Source organism: Hoplias malabaricus, chromosome Y (assembly GCF_029633855.1).
Source record: "Hoplias malabaricus isolate fHopMal1 chromosome Y, fHopMal1.hap1, whole genome shotgun sequence".
NCBI classification, from domain to species: Eukaryota; Metazoa; Chordata; class Actinopteri; order Characiformes; family Erythrinidae; genus Hoplias; species Hoplias malabaricus.
The window spans coordinates 80,038,008-80,060,918 of NC_089820.1; the positions used below are offsets into that span (position 1 = coordinate 80,038,008).

Genomic DNA, 22,911 nt, shown 5'->3' on the forward strand with positions numbered 1-22,911 from the left:
TCATTCAGGAAAGCAGCTGCCCGTTTAGCAGTTAATGTAGTGTAGAGGGAGAGACCACTGCTTCACATACAGCAGACTGGGCTCCAGGTCCCAGTTGAGTCGGTTAAATCAGATGTTGAAACAGACTCCAGATGTGGATGAGTTCAACACACTCTCCTCATCCACTGATAAGGAAGAGAGGAACATGTATAAACTGATTCTGTGTTTGTATTTCTCCTCTTCCGTCGTGTCTGTACGAATGATATGTAACTATCTGGCAACCCAGGATGAAAATCCAGCCTTAAAACTACACTGGAATTTAAGCCTAACCCACTCATTTGGGTAAAACAGCAAGTTTGAGTGCCTTTAGTGAAACAGCGCCCCCAGTGGATGGGAGTTAGCTTGGTAAATGTAAAATACAGATTCTGATGAGGCATAATGTACAAATGACATGTTGTCTACGCTACTAGATTCTACCTGACTCTACTTTCTTTCGGTCCCTGGTCCCTGGTTGGTCTTCCATTAAAATGTCCCCCCTGTAAATGTATCCTGTGATTTCTAAAAACACTGTTTCTAAGAGGAACAGAGAGCTTTAGAATCAAGTAGGTACCATGCAGTGGAAAAGCACCAACAGTGAACTCTTTAGGCATGTTATCGGGTTGCCCAATATTTACATGTAAAATCAGCCAAAATGATGTCCTCTGAAGGTTGGAATCTACACTTTCACCACTTTCACGTCCCAGTTTCAATAAGATATGAGGGAGTAATTATTAATATGAAATCACAGCATGCTTCTGCTGATAAGAGTTAATAACAGCTACTAATAGAATCATTTAGAATGACAGCCCCTGTGGATATATTTTGGGGGGTTTGTTTTTAACTCTAATATAGTTATTACAATGTGAATATTAATATAATAGTTTAGCAGTCCCTGCCTTGGTGCACTTTACTGGGGGAAAAACGATAAAGATTCCCCTTGTTCCCCCGTTCCCCCTGTTCCCATTGTTCCCCCTTTTCCCCCTTGTTCCCCTGTTCCCATTGTTCCCCCTTTTCCCCCTTGTTCCCCCTTTCCCCCTTGTTCCCCTGTTCCCCTTGTTCCCCTGTTCCCCCGTCCCCCCTGTTCCCCCGTTCCCATTGTTCCCCCTTGTTCCCCTGTTCCCCCGTTCCCCTTGTTCCCCCTGTTCCCTCTTGTTCCCCTGTTCCCATTGTTCCCCCTTTCCCCCTTGTTCCCCTGTTCCCTCTGTTCCCCTGTTCCCCCGTCCCCCCTGTTCCCCCGTTCCCCTTGTTCCCCCTTGTTCCCCTGTTCCCCCTGTTCCCCCGTTCCCCTTGTTCCCCCTGTTCCCTCATTCCCCCCGTTCCCCCGTTCCCCTTGTTCCCCCTGTTCCCCCGTTCCCCTTGTTCCCCTTGTTCCCCCGTTCCCCTTGTTCCCCCTGTTCCCTCATTCCCCCGTTCCCTCGTTCCCCTTGTTCCCCCTGTTCCCCCGTTCCCCCCGTTCCCCCATTCCCCTTGTTCCCCCGTTCCCCCCGTTCCCCCTGTTCCCCTGTTCCCCTTGTCCTCCCTGTTCCCCTTGTTTCCCCTGTTCCCCTTGTTTCCCCTGTTCCCCTTGTTTCCCCTGTTCCCCTTGTTTCCCCTGTTCCCCCTTGTTCCGACTGCAGGTGGGTGAGATGGGGGATTGGGGGATTTTAATAGAAAATGATAAGGACTGGAGATAACTATCTCCTCTGTCCCCACACTGCAGTATTGATTAGAGTCTCATACAGGACAGATACCAGTGTGTAGAGGAAAGCAATTCAAAACACCTGAAATGTTCAACTGCACAAATCACATTAAATAATCACCAAAAAAACTGGCCTTAGGTTTGCCATCCCGCCCGTATTATACATGTCCATTTAAACAAGGCCCATATTCAACATAAACACGGATTAGAGACAGTGTGAAAAACATGTACGATTGTGAAATATTAGTGTGTGTTATGCTTGTGGATGGGACACTTTCCTGGACGCTGATTGGCTTAAACTTTTGTGCTCTGGTTTTAATGATATTCATTCATTCATTATCTGTAAGCACTTTTCTTGTTCTTGGTTGTCGGTGGGTCAAGAGCCTACCCGGACAAAGCAGGAACACACCCTGGAGGGGGCGCCAGTCCTTCACAGAGCAACATTCACACTCACACATTCATTCACACCTATGGACACTTTTGAGTCGCCAATCCACCTACCAGCATGTGTTTTTGGACCATGGGAGGAAACCGGAGCACCCGGAGGAAACCCACGCGGACACGGGGAGAACACACCACACTCCTCACAGACAGTCACCCGGAGGAAACCCACACAGACACAGGGAGAACACACCACACTCCTCACAGACAGTCACCCGGAGGAAACCCACGCAGACACAGGGAGAACACACCACACTCCTCACAGACAGTCACCCGGAGGAAACCCACACAGACACAGGGAGAACACACCACACTCCTCACAGACAGTCACCCGGAGGAAACCCACGCAGACACAGGGAGAACACACCACACTCCTCACAGACAGTCACCCGGAGGAAACCCACGCAGACACAGGGAGAATACACCACACTCCTCACAGACAGTCACCCGGAGCAGGACTTGAATCCACAACCTCCAGGTCCACTATTCTATAGGGCTGGACAATAATTCAATATCAATATATATCACAATATCAAATGTTTCAATAACAAAGATATGATTTTAAATATTTCAGTAGTCATTACAGGTCACTGTCATCAGCTGAGCGCACTCAATTTAAAATTTAGTTTTAAAATATTAATATTGACAAAGCCAAAAGGTTGGTGTTTGATGGTGATGTCATGTTTCTTTCTTGTTCTTTGAAGATTTTCAGTGGATCTTATACTGTTCATATCCACATCGGAACTATATCGTATAGAGCAAAATAAAGAAATATATTGTGATATAAATTTTGGCCATATCGTCCAGCCCTACGTTTCTATGGTGATTATACAAACTGGGTGTATGCAGGGGCGGCACGGTGGCCCAGCAGGTAGTGTCGCAGTCACACAGCTCCAGGGGCCTGGAGGTTGTGGGTTCGATTCCAGCTCCGGGTGACTGTTTGTGAGGAGTTGGTGTGTTCTCCCCGTGTCCGCGTGGGTTTCCTCCCACAGTCCAAAAACACATGTTGCAGGTGGATTGGCGACTCGAAAGTATGTGTGTGTGTCTGTGTTGCCCTGTGAAGGACTGGCGTCCCCTCCAGGGTGTATTCCCGCCTTGCGCCCGATGATTCCAGGTAGGCTCTGGACCCCCCGCGACCCTAAATTGGATAAGCGGTTACAGATAATGGATGGATGGATGGTGTATGCAGTTGAACACCTGTGTCAGCAGTGGATCAGTAATAAATCAGCAAGGTTCCGTATGCACATTCATGTAGGGATCTGGAGCACTCCAACCCACACACTGTGAAACAAGACCAGCCGTTTTTTTAACCATACGCCAAAGGATAAACCGAGCCGTTCTAATTTAGCTACATGTCTGATGTCAAATGTAGCCTCCTAGTCCGAGTCTCTCCAATCCCAGCGCTGGCCGTTCTGAACAGGGCTGTATAGACAGTTGCTGTGATGTTTGACCCTTGTGGTATTCTCATCAAAGCTTTTAACAGTCATTTCATTAAAAGCCCAGAAGATGTGGGAAGAGTAAATAGTGTGTGTCCTACAGTGAACTAGGTTTGTTTGGGCTTTTATTGTTCACCGAATCCACTTGCGAGCGCCAAAAGGGGGTCAAACGGAAGATAAAGTTGTTTAGATGTTGTTTACTGAAGAAAACACACAGCTATACATTCAACGCTGTGTAATAACATCATGTAAATGCTGTTGTTTCTGCTCTAGTTCTGGTTTTACCTCCTTATTCCAGCTGAGCCTTCCATAAATCTTTGTGTGACGGAACAATACAGATGACTGCTGTCACAGTGTGTTTACCTCTACACCTACTTTTCCCACAGCGATCAGCAGCCACAGCTATAGTGCACTGTAAGAATAGAAAGAAGGCCCAGGTGTGCACTTTGAATGCATAAGCATGCTAACCTCTTGTGCTTTCTCTAAATGGCATTCCCTGTGTGAGTGTGTGTGTGTGTGTGTGTGTGTGTGAGAGAGAGAGAGAGAGAGAGAGAGAGAGAGAGAGAGAGAGAGAGGGAGTGATTAGTTCTACATGAGGTGGTCTGCGCACTCTTGACACACAGCTTTGCTTGGAGGGCCAAGGTTGGGCAGATTTGAATGCGACTGACTTAATTAAGGTTTACAGGTTCCGCAAGAATAGTGCATATATAATGCCACTCATTACAAGGCAATTATACAGGAGCTGGGTGAGTATTGTTGTCGGAACAATGAGCGAGCGAGAGAGGGGCTTTAGAAAAGAAGCCCCTCTCCGGGCCACCGTCGTTCCACCGTAACTTTACTTAACGGTTGAACCGCTTTCGCTTGATACGTGAAATGTGACATGGCTGTGGACCAGGGGTTTTCAACCTGTAGGGAAGGGGGCACATGTACCTGTCTTGGGGAGTGGGGGTGGGGGCGAGGGTGCATGTGAACTTATGAAGTAGGACCCCAAAATGTTTGGAGGTGATGTTCACTGGGTGGGTGCTATGGCAAAAAACGATTAGGAGCTAGGGCTGTGTTGATAGCATCATTCACGATAATATCATCATGATATTTACAACTATTTTAAAAATCCGTATCGTGATAATAGTGATGGGCGGCACGGTGGCGCAGCAGGTTAGTGTCGCAGTCACACAGCTCCAGGGGCCTGGAGGTTGTGGGTTCGATTCCTGCTCTGGGTGACTGTCTGTGAGGAGTGTGGTGTGTTCTCCCTGTGTCTGCATGGGTTTCCTCCCACAGTCCAAAAACACACGTTGGTAGGTGGATTGGCGACTCAAAAGTGTCCGTAGGTGTGAGTGTGTGAGTGAATGTGTGTGTGTGTGTGTTGCCCTGTGAAGGACTGGCGCCACCTCCAGGGTGTATTCCTGCCTTCTGCTCAATGATTCCAGGTAGGTTCTGGACCCACCGCGACCCTGAACTGGATAAGGGTTACAGATAATGAATGAATGAATGAATGATAATAGTGATATTCAGACTTGTTTACGTAATGATATCCTGCGGTTATCCATAATAACTCCTATCATAACTTCAATCGAGTGGAGGTGGTTTAGCTACAAAATATCAGATGTACAATGAACCATGGTTTTAAGCAACACATGAAAGAAGCCTATAACAACAGAAGGGGGAAACACAACTGATCTGTTTCACCACCTCAAGCAGAAGCACCCGGTGGAGGACGAGGAAATTCAAAAATGCGGTTAATGCCAAGTTCAACAGCCAATGAGCTCTAACCCAAGCAGAAAAACAATGACTAGTCTGTGATTCTTTTGTTATTTACTGTGTTTTAACGTTACTTTTTGTATAATTGTTTACGTTTACTGTTTAAATGCACACAGTAAAATCTCTTCACTTTGGTTGTGGTAGATTTATGCGCTACATAATTTTTAATACGAAATCAGACGCTCGTTAAGTTAAGATAAGACTTTTAATAAATAAAACTAGGTATTTCATTAATATATATTATCATTCATTCATTATCTGTAACCCTTATCCAGTTCAGTGTCGCGGTGGGTCCAGAGCCTACCTGGAATCATTGGGCGCAAGGTGGGAATACACCCTGGAGGGGGCGCCAGTCCTTCACAGGGCAACACAGACACACACACAAACATTCACGGACACTTTTTTTTGAGTCGCCTCACCTACCAACGTGTGTTTTTGGAAACCCATACAGACACAGAGAGAACACACCACACTCCTCACAGACAGTCACCTGGAGCGGGAATCGAACCCACAACCTCCAGGCCCCTGGAGCTGTGTGACACTAACCTGCTGCGCCACAGTGCCGCCCCTAATATATATTAAATATGTTTAATAGTGTCTTATCGCCAAGAATAATGTTATCGCCTAAATACCCTGATATATCGTGATATGGTTTTAGGGCCATATCGCCCGCCCCTATTAGGAATATAGCCTATTTAACCTATGTTCCTAATCATTTAAGGGTATTTTACCAATCCCAATGTGTGACATACATCATGAAGCAGCTGCACATGAGCGGAAGATGACCATGATTGATTCCAGCATTATGCCAGATTGGTTCAGAGGCTCCATCCAGACATGATACTATGACATGATACAGTGCAGGAGCACAACCTGGACACCAGTCCATCACAGCGCATCAAACACTCACACCTCTGGACAGTTTTACACAAGTCGATTCACCTACCAGCATTTGTGATTGGACTGTGGAAGGAAACCAGAGCCCCTGGAGGACACCCACAGACAAGGGGAGAACACACCCAAATACTCACAGATAGGCATCTCCAAGAGAAGCCGGGGAAAGGAGATAGTGAAGCTAATCAGAAAGGATGAGGGAGAGAAAGGGGCATTAGTGCTGAGCTGTGGAGAGGACGAGACACTGACGAGGCACAGGGCACAGGGCAGTACTCAGCAAGAATCTCTCTCTCACACACACACACACACATAGCATGGTTTTGCTCCAAACTGCTGAGGCACATCCCCCTTTATCATGCGAATGTGTAGTAGCCATGGAACAGAAAAGAAAACTCTTAGTAAATGGAGATAGCTGGGAGAGAGAGGGGTGGGGGAGGGTGTGTGTGTGGGGGGGTTGGTGTTCCCTGGCCACTCTCAGCAGAGTCTGTGCCAATTTGCCTTTGATCCCTGACTGACACACTGCTATAGACTCCTGCAGCCCCACTGTTCGAGCTCAAGGCCTTGCAGTCATTAGCTCGGTTGCTAAAGCTCGCTCGCTCACCAGGACCACCGCCCTCAGCCTCGCTCAGCTTCCAGCTCTCCACAGCCTACTGCACATACATACAGAGCAGCACTGCAAAACTCACACTCCTCCTCCTCCTCCTCTGTGAGTTCTACAAGTCCAGCCTTAGACACAAGACACGCTTTGAAATGACCACTGACATCCCCCACCCTCTGCTAATTAACCAGCCGTGTATGAAGAGTTAGGTGGATTGAGCTGGACACTGTAATAGTCTTGTGGATGATGGACTCTAGACAGAACTCCCAGCATGCATAGCGGCTCCCCCTTTTCGTGTATTTTGGGATTAACAACGGGTTTGGGGCTGGATGTGCCATAGGGTTGGGTAGGGTGACCAGTCGTCCTCTTTTACCCGAACATGTCCTCTTTTTTAGACTTAAAAAAATGTCCGGGTGGACATTTTGTTTTTCTAGAGCTTATATAGAACTTCGAGAAGTTTCGTTCACAAACTAGTCCCGCCCTCCCCTACTCCGATTGGTTCGCTTGAGTGAGAAGGGGGCGTGGTGAAGTAGCCTAACATCTTCTGATTGGACGGTCTGACTGTAGAGCTACCGTTATTGGTCGATAACCTTCTCTGTAAACATTTAACTGGTCACATCAATAGTCGGATATTGGCTGGCTGGGTATTGTTGGTTGGTGGACTAGTCTCAGATTAGCAATGACACTGGGGGCTTTAAAAACTCTAGCAGCACTGCTGTTTCTGATCCACACATTGGATTACAGAGTGCTCCTGTGTGGTCAGTGGTCAGCTGATAAAATGGGCAGTGAGTGTAGATACCATGGTTGTAGTCCACTGCCTTAACACAGCTCCCCTTCTAACAGAGTTACTGTAACCCTGATCACTCAGGCAGCCACATTCACACCCTCCGCTCCAGTGAAAGAGGGCAATAAAAACATCAGCCGTGATGGATGTGCACCAGGGGCCATTGGAAATCATTGACAGTGTGGTCTATGGGGTAGGGGCGGGGGGCAAGTTGTTGAATAGGGGTCACAGAAGTCATGACCTCTCCACAGCGGCCCAGGAACCTCTCTTCTTTCCCAGTATCCCCTACTATACGTATCAACCCTCCAGAGGAACCAGACAGGATACAGAAGGCGCAGGCCTGATTGACGGCTCGGATCAATGTAGCCGTTCACCCCTGAGGCCTTTTTTCACACGCTCCCATTCAGCCCCATATCTCCCTGGTGGTCAGTGTGTGACCTAGTCGGGGCACTGACATGGGATCAAAGGGGTGCTGTTGTCCCCCAAGGGAATTAGTTAAAGCTCTTTAAAGACTGATCTATCAGCTCAGACCCTCGAGACCTTGCAGACCTCATGTTGGCTGCTGCTGAAGGACAAGGACATTGAGAATGAAGGATTGGGACAACTTTAACATCATATAAAGACACAGAGGGACATACAGGGATCATGACAACTTTCAGGGGGTTCGCAGCTGAGCACGATTGTGTTGCTGGTTTGTAAATAACTGGACCTGATTAGATCTCCTTCCGAGAGCGTTACGTCTGTGTGCATCCCAGTGGCTCCAGTAGAATCGCTTTATCCAGAGTAAAAACAATGTTTGGAATGTGGTTCTTCGCTGTTTTTGATCATATCCTTTACATATCAACCAAATAAATAAGACATTGGTTAGATAGAAGCCTTCATACATAGGTTTACATACATTTTTACATATTTATTAGCGTTTGGTTTGCATTTTTTAGTGTAATCCCCATTTTAAGGGGGATAAATTCACTCTTGGTTTTGATTTACTCTTGAACAGATTGCAACTGACATGTGCAAATGGCTCCAGGTAGTTGATTTATAATAATCGTTGGCCAAAATGTAGGGTTCCTCCTTAAGATTCCACCTTAAATAAACCAAGTAAACCCTAAAAAGCTGTAGTAAGCTGCCTAGAATGTACAATTTTAAGCGAAATGTCCATTAACCTAGGTGCTAGCAGTAGCATAAAACGGCTAGCTGCTACTAAGCTAATCATCTCTATAGCAACAATGGAAACTCTTAGGTAGGGTGACCAGATCTGAGATGGTGAAAAAGAGGACGTCTCGCCCCTCACTTCCGTTGTATTCTTAGCTGAACCTATGTGTGATTTAGGTCCTTTACACCTTTATTTGCTACACAAAACATGGGAATTTCTTTTTTAATTCATCCGAGAACTTACATTTACGTTTCGGCATAGCTGCTCGAGCTGAGGGTGGGTACATGAGCTTTGCCTGACAAAAACAAGGACTACTGACGTGCAGACTGACCAATTAAATGTTTACAGAGAAGGTTATCGACCAATAACGGTAGCTCTACAGTCAGACCGTCCAGTCAGAAGATTTTAGGCTACTTCACCACGCCCCCTTCTCACTCAAGCGAACCAATCGGAGTAGGGGAGGGCGGGACTAGTTTGTGAACGAAACTTCTCGAAGTTCTATGTAAGCTCTAGAAAAACAAAACCCCGGACGTTTGTGAAATTCCGCCCTTACATTTTTATAAGTCTAAAAAAGAGGACATGTCCGGGTAAAAGAAGACGTCTGGTCACTCTAATATTAGCCAAAATAAAACACAAAATTATAACTAGTTGAGAGTAAACATTTTTATGAGCCTTTTAAAATATGAATGAATGATTTCACTCATCTTTTTTTTTTTCATCACTACTTATATTTCAAGCAGCCCAAACAATTTTGACAGACAAAGCAGATACTTCCAAAGAAAGGAAGAAAAACACAGGTGTTTTAACTGTAAACTGGAAAGTATTTCAACAACACACTTGCAAAATTGTGAAATTATGGATGAGATGCCTCTTATTTCTTTATTCGATCCAGTGTTAGCTTCTGGATTAGCTTTTTGGAAGAGTCAACTCCTGTCATGAAATCTCCCTCCTTCCCACATGCGACGACCTATAGTTGAGCGACTGAACGATTTCCCAGTGCTGAATTATTCCAAACATGATTTCCAGAATCCATTTTGTTAGCTTTAAATTGGCCTACATGCTTATTCTGTCAGTTGGATGTGTGTTTCTACGTGTCCTTTGTGTTACTGAATGGACTTTCCGGACTTCCTTAGAATTTTGCTATCAGTAAATTGCATTTTATGTTGAGGTGACGAAGTCCTTGCGTGCTGACTGTACTCCGTTGGATTGAATGGAAATGTGCGGCCTAATTAAATTTTCTTTTTCAAGTGGAGGGGCGTTATTTTGCGTCACAGCGACTCGGAGCTCCCACGCGTAGACACGCATGGATTTCTCCAATTTTCGGTCATTCTTTAGGGTATGTGTGTGTGTGTGTGTGTGTGTGTAGCTAGGGATTTTTCTCACCGGCACTGTGCTGTCGTGAAACACTTTGATCTGAGCTGGTGACATTAAAGTCAAACATCAAAGCTGTTTCCCTGCTATTACACTACGCCTCACTCACTGCCTGCTTTCCTCCATACTCTCTCTCTCTCTCTCTCAATCCTCTTCCTCTGCTACAGTCTTTTCAGCATGGCCTTGCTTTAGTCTAATTAAGACGGAAATATTTTCTTTGTGAATATGTGTCTTAATAAATAAACCGATGCAGAGCGGTGCATGGCTTTATCCTTCGTTGGCTCTGATTAATTCTACACAGTGAACCCAGGGGTGAATGTTAATGGGGACTGACAGGTTTATTCTCAACATTAGTCCTTCAGAAGCTTTTATTCCCTATAGAAAAGCACACGCAGGGACATTTCCCCTGTCCATTTCATGTCCAAATAATTATTGAATTTAATTACAGCGCAGAACAAAACGAGACAAAGGTCACAGGCTCAGTGTTAAGATTCGGCTAAAGGGGTGTAATGCTCCAATTCATTATCTGTAACCCTTATCCAGTTCAGGGTCACGATGGGTCCAGAGTCTACCTGGAATTATTGGGCGCAAGGTGGGAATACACCCTGGAGGGGGCGCCAGTCCTTCACAGGGCAACACACACTCACACCTACAGACACTCTTGAGTCGCCAATCCACCTACCAACGTGTGTTTTTGGACTGCGGGAGGAAACCGGGGCACCCGGAGGAAACCCACACAGACACAGAGAGAACGCACAACACTCCTCACAGACAGTCACCCGGAGGAAACCCACGCAGACACAGAGAGAACACACCACACTCCTCACAGACAGTCATCCAGAGGAAACCCACGCAGACACAGGGAGAACACACTACACTCCTCACAGACAGTCACCCGGAGGAAACCCACACAGACACAGGGAGAACACACCAACTCCTCACAGACAGTCACCTGGAGGAAACCCACGCAGACACAGGGAGAACACACCACACTCCTCACAGACAGTCACCCGGAGGAAACCCACGCAGACATAGGGAGAACACACCACACTCCTCACAGACAGTCACCCGGAGGAAACCCACACAGACACAGGGAGAACACACCACACTCCTGACAGACAGTCACCCGGAGGAAACCCACACAGACACAGGGAGAACACACCACACTCCTCACAGACAGTCACCCGGAGGAAACCCACGCAGACACAGGGAGAACACACCACACTCCTGACAGACAGTCACCCAGAGGAAACCCACGCAGACACAGGGAGAACACACCACACTCCTCACAGACAGTCACCCGGAGGAAACCCACGCAGACACAGGGAGAACACACCACACTCCTGACAGACAGTCACCCAGAGGAAACCCACGCAGACACAGGGAGAACACACCACACTCCTCACAGACAGTCACCCGGAGCGGGAATGGAACCCACACCCTCCAGTCCCCTGGAGCTGCATGACTGCGACGCTAAAAACAACATGCAGCATTTCTATTGGTCCTTTCATCGTGAAATTACCACACAGCTGCTGTGTTCAAATGATGTAGTACCGTTATGATATATACACTCCATTCGTGTCCATTTTTGCTGAAAGACTTAAGACTCAACCACAGATTTGACTCAAGACTCACGTGAATTGACTTGTGGCAGATGAGAGTGAACAAACAATATATTGTGCAGCTCTAGATAGGAGCTTGTAGGGAAATAGAGCGTGATAGAGAGGACTGTGCGTATGTATGAGTGACAGAGTGTGTGTGTGTGTGTGTGTGGGCAGCAGTGTGGGGGCGTATGCAGTGATGCTTTAATCCTCTCTCTGTTCTCCAGGCTGTGCGTTCCTCACCTACTGCGCCCGTGAGTCAGCCATCAAAGCCCAGAATGCACTGCACGAACAGAAAACTCTGCCAGGGGTATGTATTTCTCTCTCTCTCTCTGGTGACTCACTCAGGCAGTCAGGGAATAAGAAGCAGTCTCTCTTCAGCTTCTTTCTTTCTCACACGCAGGAAATATTGGCATTTAAAGCTACTCATGGCTAACCATTCCCACTTAAGAAGCATACACAATATAAACCTGCAGCTATGAAGTTATTGTGTCTTTAAGAATGCATATTTCATCCTAATATCATATCAGCGCAATGCAAAACATTGAGAATTCAAACATTCTCACGCTCTTTCATCGTTTTATAGTCAATTTTGCTTAGTGTGTGTGTGTGTATATATAATACACTATGTTCACAATCACTAACATCACATTCACCATCTTTAAATCGTCGAAATCAAAGCTCACACATTATTTAAAATAAGAAAAAAATGGTCCCCAAGAACAGAACAAATCACGTACTTTTGCAGCGCTTTGTTCCTTAATGGAACTCATAACGAATACAGTGTAATTTTTAGGTTAACTTTTGTTGAGTAAATATGCAAGAGTTGTTATTATTATTATTAATATATTAATTGTAGTAAGAGCCCTGTGAAGGACTGGCGCCCCCTCCAGGGTGTATTACCGCCTTGCGCCCAATGATTCCAGGTAGGCTCTGGACTACTAAGGGTTACAGATAATGAATGAATGAATAATAGTAGTAAGAGTAGTAGTAGTAGCATTAGCATTAGCATTAATATACACAATCTGCAAACATTGTTTGGACATTTTACCTTTGACTAACAATGTCTTTATTTATTTGCAATTGTTTGTTTTGTCTAATATTGCCTATACTTGTCTAATATTGTCTAATTAAGTGACCCCAGCAGAGGGGTCACCAGCAAAACCATCATGTGTTGTCTTTTAGCCTGTGATATACCGATATGCTAAAGCAGCCCAAACCAATTTCGGGGCACATCCTGAATGTTTTCAGACGTTAGTGCTGACCATTAATTACATATGAGTCTATATATGAATATGAGCATCACTGTTAGCATTCTGAGCCTATACACTGACTGTGTGTACGTTGTTGGAAATACCGATAGCACGCTGTGTAACAGTGGTTACGACGGCTGCTTTTTCACGGCCAAGATTTACCTTCTATAATTAGTTTTGGGGTAAAAGGTGAACTACAAAGTTGTTCGTTTCGTTCAGTACATGTCAAGCCTGACACTGTGATTTGTACTGAGCTATGTGTCTGAGCCTCTGTGTGTCCCGGGCCGCCCTGGTCCCTCCATTAAGACTGTGGCCTAAGCTTAAGAGTGAGCAGAACTTGGAGAAATGACGGCCCAATCGAATCAGCCTCCTCCCAGCATCCCCCTAATGGCCGGAGCCATCTCAGACGACATCCAACACATTAGTCACTTATTTGTTTGCCTGTTTGTTTTTGGTTTATTTAAAGTAGTGGCTCGGGGGGTAGGGGGGTTGATAGATATGGGCCTGTCTTTCACACTTGTTGTGATACGCCCCTGCCCTTTGCTTCCGGCTCAAAGGAGGCCTAGCTGATGTGGGGAAGTTTGATATGGTCCTATAGATGGATATTAACTATTCATCCTAGTGGAAATTCAAGGTGTTGTTGGTGCCACACAGCTCCAGTGTCTGGGGGCCTTGGGTTTGATCTTACTTTGGGTCACTCTCTGTGCTGAGTTTGTTGTAGTCTCCCTGTGTCTCTGTGGGTTTCCTCCGGGTGGACACTTATGAATAGCCAATCCACCTACCAGTATAATGAAGCACACAGAGGAAACCCGCACAGACACAGAGAGAACACACCAAACTCCTCACAGACAGTGACAAAAGGTTTTAAACCTGTAACCCGAGGAAACTGGACCTGTTTTGCAGAAACACTACCTATAGCGCCCCCATGCCACACTCCACAGAAATATCTGGCCATGTTTTTAATGAAATTGTTCATTGCTTTAATATAATTGCATCACACTCCATGTCAATCAGCGGTATCACACAGCCCACAGCTTCCTAACATTCACAGACCTTCCAGCAGATTCAGACCTACATTCTGCAATTCTTTAACTTTATAATAATGTAATAATTTCACACTGTTCTCCATGGAAGCCCTGAGAAAATGCTAAAACTCAAACACCATGAGTGGCAGCGTGACTACCATTATCTGAGGTCCCATACTGAGCCAGACTCCCAAAGATTATCTTTACACAGACTAAATTAATTTTCAGAGCTCATGCTAAGTTTCCAGTTGGGATTTTGTGACTCCATTGAAATTACAGCAGGATGTGAGGCAGGGGAATCATTTTAGACAAAAAGATTTTTTATAAAGAAATGCAGGAAATATCCAAAGGGTTTGAAGAAATTGTTGGGCAGTATTTCTTTATATTTGAGATTAGCAGCTCAATTTGCATGATGCTAATGTGTAGATATGAGCTTTACCTTTTTAGCTACTTGGTAGCATTAGTTCGGAGTTCCAAGTACGATATTTCAACTGGAATGTCCCCACAAGTCGGATGTCCTACTCTGAAAGTCAGGAGGGCCTCTTCAACCCATTTGAAGTACATCCAAATGGCTACCCGCACATCAACAGTATCGTACGGTTTATTAGCGTAGTTTATGGGTATCTATTAGTGTCTCGTTAAATCAGTCACACACACAGTGCTGTCCAGATTCTATATGTGGGTGCGCTTCCATGGTGTTTAGATGCATAAAATATCGCATATGCTCTGATATTAAGTGGTCTCCCTAACAACGCTAAATGGGAACATGCTAACAATGAAAACCTAGGGCATAGGGTTTTCTGAATGTTTACTCAATGCTCCGATATGTGACTTACAGTGTTAATGGAACACAGCATAAAGTTTTACGGTGTAGAGTTGGCGGTGGTTTAAGAAGGTGGGTCTGTGGGGAGCCGCTCACAGGGTGCATCCCTCCACATTCTGTAGATGAAAGGACTGCGTGCAGTTGGCTTTGGGCCGTTTAGCTAAAAAGAGACTTGTTTGGATTACATTGGACACATTTGCAGCAGTACATTCTTGAACAAAACATTGATAAGCAAAGAATGCAAACTGAAAGTCAACTAATGCTCAGTTCAAAAGAGGTTAAGTCATTGTTAAACAAATTAAGCTAATTAGCGATTATTAGCTTCAGCTGTACTTTTTTTGAATTTGACATTTTTGAGGGAAACAATGCTTTCATTTGGAAATATAACACATTTCTGATGTGTTTCTGTGAGATTTCTTAATATGATAGTAGCCTTGTGCGATGATTTAATGGTGAGGTGTAAGAGATGCTAATTAGCAGCTGTGGTCCTAAAGGCTACTGTGACTTGTCAGCTACATTAGCTGCTTTAGCTTTGAACAAAGCAAAAAAAGCAAAGTTCACACAAACATGCCTTAGCTGATTGGCTGCACAGGGGGCAGTTCTTTTTGCCACATTCTTTAATCATGTAAAAATGATCATGTAGCTTTAGACAGTACATAAATATTGTTGCTGTCCACTCAAAAACATGTATCTCCAAAATAGCAAGTTTAACCCTTAACTTTCAATAGACGTTGTTATATTTAGACAATGTAAAAAGAGTCGTTTCCAAGTGATTCATCATGCAATTTTTACACAGTGTGAATGGTAGCTACTCTGTTCAAAAGACGTGTTCTAAAAACTGACAGAAGTGGAGATACATGTTTTTGATTGGACAGCGATTGTATATATTTGAGGAGGGGGATATATGTTATGGGTTTAGGGGTCTGCAGCAGTGTTGTGAGCGTGTGTTGGGCTGTTGTGTGAGGACATGTTCACATGGTGTGCTGTCACAAGCAGCCGTCATCAGGGTGTGTTCATACACTCCCCCAGGGTCTATTCCTGCCACCACACCAGCTGCCTCTGAGAGAGAGAGAGAGAGAGAGAGAGAGAGAGAGAGAGAGAGAGAGAGAGAGAGGGAGAGGGAGAGAGAGAGAGAGAGAGAGAGAGAGAGAGAGAGAGAGAGAGAAGGGAAGCTGAGTATAAATGGTTCTATAAAGGGACTAGGTAGATTTATGTAAAGGGTTTTGACCATTAATCTTGTGGTCGCACACAAGGGCACACAAAACTCATAGGCATGCAAATGCACTTGCCAATGTATGAGCGCACACACACACACACACACTACACTCACTCACAACCTTTACTGACCTACACGTGCCCTCGGACGATCGCATGAATGTGGCTCACACCACTGTTGCTTTACATTCTACCTCAAGCTTCTCTTAGAGGCACTTTTTTACAACTTGTTTTGACCTATGCTCCGCCCATTAATACATTTGTCATGGCAACTGTTGTCATGTTGGACAAGCTTTGCAATGAGACGCACTGGTTACAGTGGTTACAGCTATAGCTTCAGTTGTTCTAGAAACACTTTAGACCAGATTCAGGAACATTGCTGTGTGGGTTTGATGGCATACAGCCACAAGCGCATTAGTGAGGCCAGGAACTCATCCCATGCTCCATCATGCAAGACACAACACTTTCTACTAGGGCTGTGTGATATCGTATCGTATCGTTCACAATGATATCGTCATAATTTTTAAAATTATTTTAAAAAGTCAATATCGTTATATCGTAATATTTTAACATTTTTACCTATGGACGTCATGCAATTAGCCATAATACGGCATACGTTCTTTACATGAGTCTTTTAGGCACAAAGAAGTACGGTGGAAAGTGCCTCTGAATGATTGAAATTACATTTGTAATAAAACAAAACTTTTTAATAAATAAAACAATGCAATACTTTTAATATATAATTCATTCATTCATTCATTGTCTGTAACCCTTATCCAGTTCAGGGTCGCGGGGGGTCCAGAGCCTACCTGGAATCATTGGGCGCAAGGCGGGAATACACCCTGGAGGGGGCGCCAGTCCTTTACAGGGCAACACACACTCACACATTCACTCACACACTCGCACTTATGGACACTTTTGAGTCACCAATCCACCTACCAACGTGTGTTTTTTTAATATATAATTTATATTTAATATAATACATATATTTATAATTTTTTTTTAAGTTAAAGATTATTCATTGTTTCATCATATCGCCAAGAATATTGTTATCGTGACAACGACCTAAAATATTGTGATATTGTTTTAGGGCCATATCGCCCACCCCTAGTTTCTACTGCTCCACAGCTCAGTAGGATCACATGCAGCTGCTCCAGTGCAGGTACTGCTTTGCTCTGGAGATTAAACCAGCTGTGATTAGTGCCATGGTTGTATTTTTCAGACTGAAATGGTGAAACGTGCAGGGCTTGTGTGAATGAAGCCCACTAGCCCACATGGTGGTTGCCTTTCCGTACCCGAAAAAGGATATGTGCTACTTTTCCAGTGCATGTGTGTGTATTTGGGGTGGGTCACTCTAAAAAAAGAGCATAAGGGAGCTGTATTTTTAGCCTCGTTAGCCTATTTTGGGTGGAGGGGCCGAGGCGCTCCTACAGCAGACTGATATGGTGCTGAAGGGGGAGGCTCTGGCCTGCTTTGGGTTGATAAACTGGGGTTGGGTGTAATGTTTTGGCTGGAAGTGTTTACACAAACATGAAGTTGAGTGCCTAAAATGTCAATTGACTCCGATAAAATTGCAGTAACATAAGGCCTCTAGTGGCTTATTGCTTTTATAAAACGGCAACTAACGTAAAATATAATAAAATGCACGATTTCCCTAAATTAATAATTGTGTATATATTTATATATTAAATAAAATACATTCACAATAAACTACTTCTCAACCACACAATGTAGTCTGTTTCCATAGTGTTCTGTTGCTGGGCAACATGAGGGTCAAGTTTTTTTAACTATATTAATTGTCTATTAAACAAACATGCTCATGTATATTCAAATTTCTTAAGTTGAATAGAAAAGCATAGATTTTTGTTGCCATAGATAAGGACTCTTATTCTGAAGGAGGAGTTGCAGGAAGGGCTCATCCTGGGCTGTGTTTTTAGCCTTAAGCTAGCTGAGTAGCATTAACATATCAGAACAATTGTAGCACTGTATTTCTGTCCTGCTATAGCTCTGTTTGCGACACTATTGTTTGACCTGTTGCCGTTAGTGCAAGCCCAGCCCCTCCCTCCACTCATACATCTGTAGCTGAGATAATTTAATAAACCTGACTGAGTTTGAAACAGTGACGCATTAATACGTAATTCAGATTGTGTGTTTATCAGCGGCTTTGAACACAGCTCAGCCAATCAGTTGTAGAAATGGAAATATACGTTTTATAAGTTGTTCTTTCTACCACATTAACATAGGAGTTCATACAGAAGTCACAGTGAAGTACAGTGGAGGCGGAGCTTCCCAGTTCACGGCTGCTTTTGTTAGTTTGCTGCTCATTGATTTATACTCTCTTTATTGAATATGACGAGCGTATATTATCGTGTCAACTTGATATTGTGCAGCCTGTGACAACCTGTAACAGGAGAGAGAGAGAGAGAGAGAGAGAGAGAGAGAGAGAGAGAGAGGGAGAGAGAGAGAGAAAGAGAGAGAGAGAGAGAGAGAGAGAGAGAATCCAGCGGGGAAATGATGGGTAAGAAAGTGAGGGCTGGAGAGTAGATGGCGGAGAGGGAGCAAGTGGAAAAAGATGGAATATGCAAATGCAAACAGCTACGAACAGGGTCATGTTGACAGCTCCAGGCTCTCTCTCTCTCTCTCTCTCTCTCTCTCTCTCTCTCTCTCTCTCTCTCTCTCTCTCTCTCTCTCTCTCTCTCTCTGTGGCCCTTCAGAAACCACAGGAGTTTCTCCAAAATCCCTGAAATCTTTCTCAACTCAGAGCACCAGAGTAGTGGGGTCAACCAGAAAAGTGAGAGTTGAACATAGAGGAAAAAAAGGAGAGAGAAAGAGAGAGAGGGAGGGAGGGAAGTGTAATAAAAAAGTAGTAGAGACAGAGAGAAGAGGGAAAAAATTGAAAGCACAGTAAGAATGTCAATGAGAGAGTGGGAAAAAGGGAGAAAAGAAAAAGAGTGAAGGAAGCGAAAGAGAGGGAGAGAGAGAGACAGAGGGGGAGAAAGAGAGAGAGAGAGAGAGAGAGAGGGAAAGAGAGAGAGAGAGAGGGGGGAGAGAGAGAGACAATAACAAATCTAGAAGCCCCCCACTCATTCCACTTTCATATGAGACATTAACGGACTCAACACCAGAGCTGTAAACTCATTATTTTTTCATCTGAAATGAAAGAGTGGAGAGTGGAAGCAGGCAGGAGGCCGAAGGACAGTCCCTAAAGATGGATTCACAATGACAGCACATTTGGTGCCTTCTTGACCTTTGGCCTTTTGCTTCATGTGTTTTCTCTCTCCTGAAACCAACAAGAAACAAGTCTGGCTTCCCTCCCTCCAGCTATGCCCACAGTTCAGTGTTTAGTTATTTATTGTTCAATACAACACACCTTCGGACACAGGAAAATTCCCCACTGTCTCAGTTTTCTGAGCTGTCTAATGGACAAGGATTAGAAGAGTAGAAAGTTATGGGTATCCTTCAGTATCCACCCAAAGTCTTGGCCTCTGCTTCAGCGTCGTAAGAGTCTCTAGCCTCAAAGACGTCAAGCAATGGTAGCTCAATACGTTCAAAACACAGTCAACAAATCAAGGATATGTCCATAATGTATTATTTATAGAGCAGGCAACATCAAATGTTGGTCTGGACCTGCACCGAGTGAAGATTCTATCCAGATTCATGACATCCTTTTTGATTAATTATTTAATTCATATTTAATAAATAACGTTTGCGCATAATCCAGCGTATCCAGCCATCGCTTCACTGAATTAAGCCAATCAAATGACTTGTTTACCTGCCATGACCAGTTCACTAGAGAGAGCCAGAGGGACGTGATACTTTAGTAGCACTTTCAGTCTATGTTTACTTCCATGCAGAGTTAGCTGTGTTCTGTATTCAGAGTCAGTTCCTCCTTAAGAAATGTAACTGTAACAGCAAAAAACAAGTCAGCATTACCCACCCTGAGCAGGAATAGAGCAACATCCTCAACTCTTCCCAAGCTTTTCAGTATTCGGAGAGTCGCTCCATTATCGAGAAACCTCCAGATGCCGTTTCTCCACCGTCCCTGAGCCAGTGACGCAGTGAGAGACCTCCCGAGCCGGTTCAGACCGAGATAATTTATTTGTTTCCAATGTACTGAGCCAGGGTTGGGTTCAAACCCAGCTGCACAGCAGCTGCACATGAGTTTAACACCCCCAAGCCCAATGCCAAGAGGGGTTTAAAGCCTCTCAGCATTGGAAATCCATTCTCTGAGGCAACCAACCTTTGATTTGTCTTGAAATGGGCTTTGTGCGCCAAAACTAATCAACCAGCATCCGTACCCGACCTCACTAATGTGGCAGATGCTATCAGATGCCCACAGAAATTTTCAAACGTAGGAGTAGAAGCTGAACTACTAATGGAAAACCATTGGTTTTAAAGAAAATGTTGGATGAAACGAGGTGGCCACAAAGTTTGGGGCATGTAGTGTATAATAAACTTTAATATATAAGAGCCTTACTAGACCTAACATGGGTGTTCCAAAGGCCAGCTGTATCCTAGCCCTGCTGGAAATGGAAGATCCCATGGTTTCTTTCTCCCCCGATGTAGGCCACACTTGTCAACACAAGAAGTTATTGATGTGCTGTGCACTTCTGGAGTGGTGGATGGAGATGTATGGATCTGCTTTTGCATTAACATCTGTAAGGGTCTGCAGCTGGGGGGAGACAAGGCGGCATATGGCCTGTGGGCTGCTGCCTGAGATTGGCTGTTGCGGAGTGAAACTCAATAGAGCCCTGCTGTAGATAGTGTAGATCTCTATTCATAGCTGTGTGTGTGTGTATGTGTCTGTTATCTATCAGTTGCCGTGACTGTGTGTGTGTGTGTGTGTGTGTGGAGGGGGGGGTGTGTGTGTTTGGTATCTATTCACTACTCTCTCCATCCTTCAGCAGGGCACAGCCTGAGGGAGCTATAGTTGCTATAGTAACAACGGCAAGCCTGTTATCAGCTAAGTGTAATGAAAGAAAACTCAATTCCAGCTTTAGTGCCACACACTCGCATACACACATACACACACGCTCTCTCTCACTCTTATACACACACACACACACACACACAAAAACCCCCACAAACGAATGTGCTGCTATTAGCCCCGCTTCTTTAGCTTAGCTGCCTGCTTTAGCCACGTCTGCAGTTCACGTTAACAAAAGGCAGGAGATATCAGCGTGATACGTTACGTTATCTCCACCGTGTCAAATTTCTCTGCCCAAAGAGTTCACGGTGTCACAGTGAAACAGAATGAGCTTACATAACACAGGCCGCAGGACAACAAACCACTATTAGCTTTAGCCGCAGGCAGCGCTAACTTAGCCCTTTTATTTCTAGCGTTTTCCTTACACCTGAAGATGATTGCTTGCCAGATAAGCATGGTCAGACATCAGACACATATTTCTAACCCTGTTTGATTCTTTCTCCTGACATTCACTACACTGTTTGCTATATTTTATGTTTGTCCACAGTTCAGAACGTAGCCTTTAAGTTTGTATGGGCCTTCCATGATGACTGGACTGTTTAGAATATCCAAACATTGGATTTAGCATTTCGGAGATGAGGTTTGCTTTAAAGGAACAACAGGTAGTATATTCACCTTAGAATTACAGCTTCAAAATCATTGTGATGCTCCTAGTGCTGACGTGTAGTAGAGAGGATAGGGCTTCTGACATTGCTACTCTAGGCTCAGCACTGCAGAAACTGCACTATGTTATAGTATACATTTGAAGGCGGGTAGGAGACCAAACATTTATTTCAGTGGTGTTGTAAAAATGAATTGCACTAGGGGGAGCCCCAGCAACAACAAATGCAAATGGTACCTAGTGTTCCTTTAAGAACAACCATGGATATTGAGGGAGGATACAGCACAGTCCCTTCGCTTCCTCCTCCCCCATTTTTCCTCTTCTCTAACCTTAAGGCCATAGCTGCCCCTGTGTCAGTGTAGAATAAAGCTCCATGCTATCTTTACTGCTGGATGATATTTTACCATTCCTGTGCTTACTCTTTAGGGGTTAATGGAAGAGGTCCTGTGTATTTCCTCTTGAAAACCCATAGCTGTTGACTGGCCTTCTCAAGCAGCGCTGAGAGCTGAAAGAAACATGGCGGCCCGCTGGCTGTAGCTAGGCAACAGAAATGCACTGGAGCAGGAAAGTGGCCGTGCCAAAAATCTGCCGCCCTTCACGAGATGCTACAACTCTATGAAAGCTCTGATCATGCATCGCTGTAGTTTTCTCACCTCTATTACCTCCGCTCTCGTCTTACTCTCGGTGTTTGCTTTTCATTCTAGGTTCTGTTGTAAACCTCAGCTGCGTGTCCTTGTGTAGGGCCTTGAACTATTGTACAACACACACGTGCTGAACAATCAGACGTGAATATGAGTTTCTTGGGTTAAAAGAAGCCGGGATTCGGGGATTAGTCATCAAAATTCAACACTTTAGATATCAACACTGACCAATGTGTCATTTCCTTAACCAGTTTTACATGTTGTGCCGGTAACTCCACAATTAAATATGAAAAATGCAAGCATTAACTCAATTTATAAGCGTTTTTTTTAAAGCGCACAGAATTCCTATGTATTTAGGAATTCTACGAGATGGTTCCCAAGATATGTACAATGTGTACAAAGTATAGTTCACACTTTACATTGACCAACCCCCCCCCACCCCCCCCAAATTCATTCCAATGACAAAAGATTTGTAATGGCGCCCCCTGTTGGAGAACTGTCAGCTCGCTAAATGTGAACGAGTAAGAGACAATAAAAAGCAGTAAATAAACAATCAAACTGATTAATATTCAAACAACAGGCTGCAGTTCTGTACGGGACGTGTAGGGAGCATGGGTTCAGGCTCTTAGTGAAA

The 22,911-nt window shown here is 44.6% G+C and overlaps 1 protein-coding gene across 1 annotated transcript in view; it reads left to right on the forward strand.

The window, feature by feature from the left end:
* Positions 1-22,911, forward strand: part of LOC136678554 (CUGBP Elav-like family member 5) — a 113,800-nt gene that overhangs the window by 4,266 nt on the left and 86,623 nt on the right. Inside the window, exon 2 of the mRNA XM_066656599.1 lies at positions 11,960-12,042. Coding sequence (XP_066512696.1) covers positions 11,960-12,042 — 83 coding nt within the window. The remainder of the gene's footprint in view (positions 1-11,959; positions 12,043-22,911) is intronic.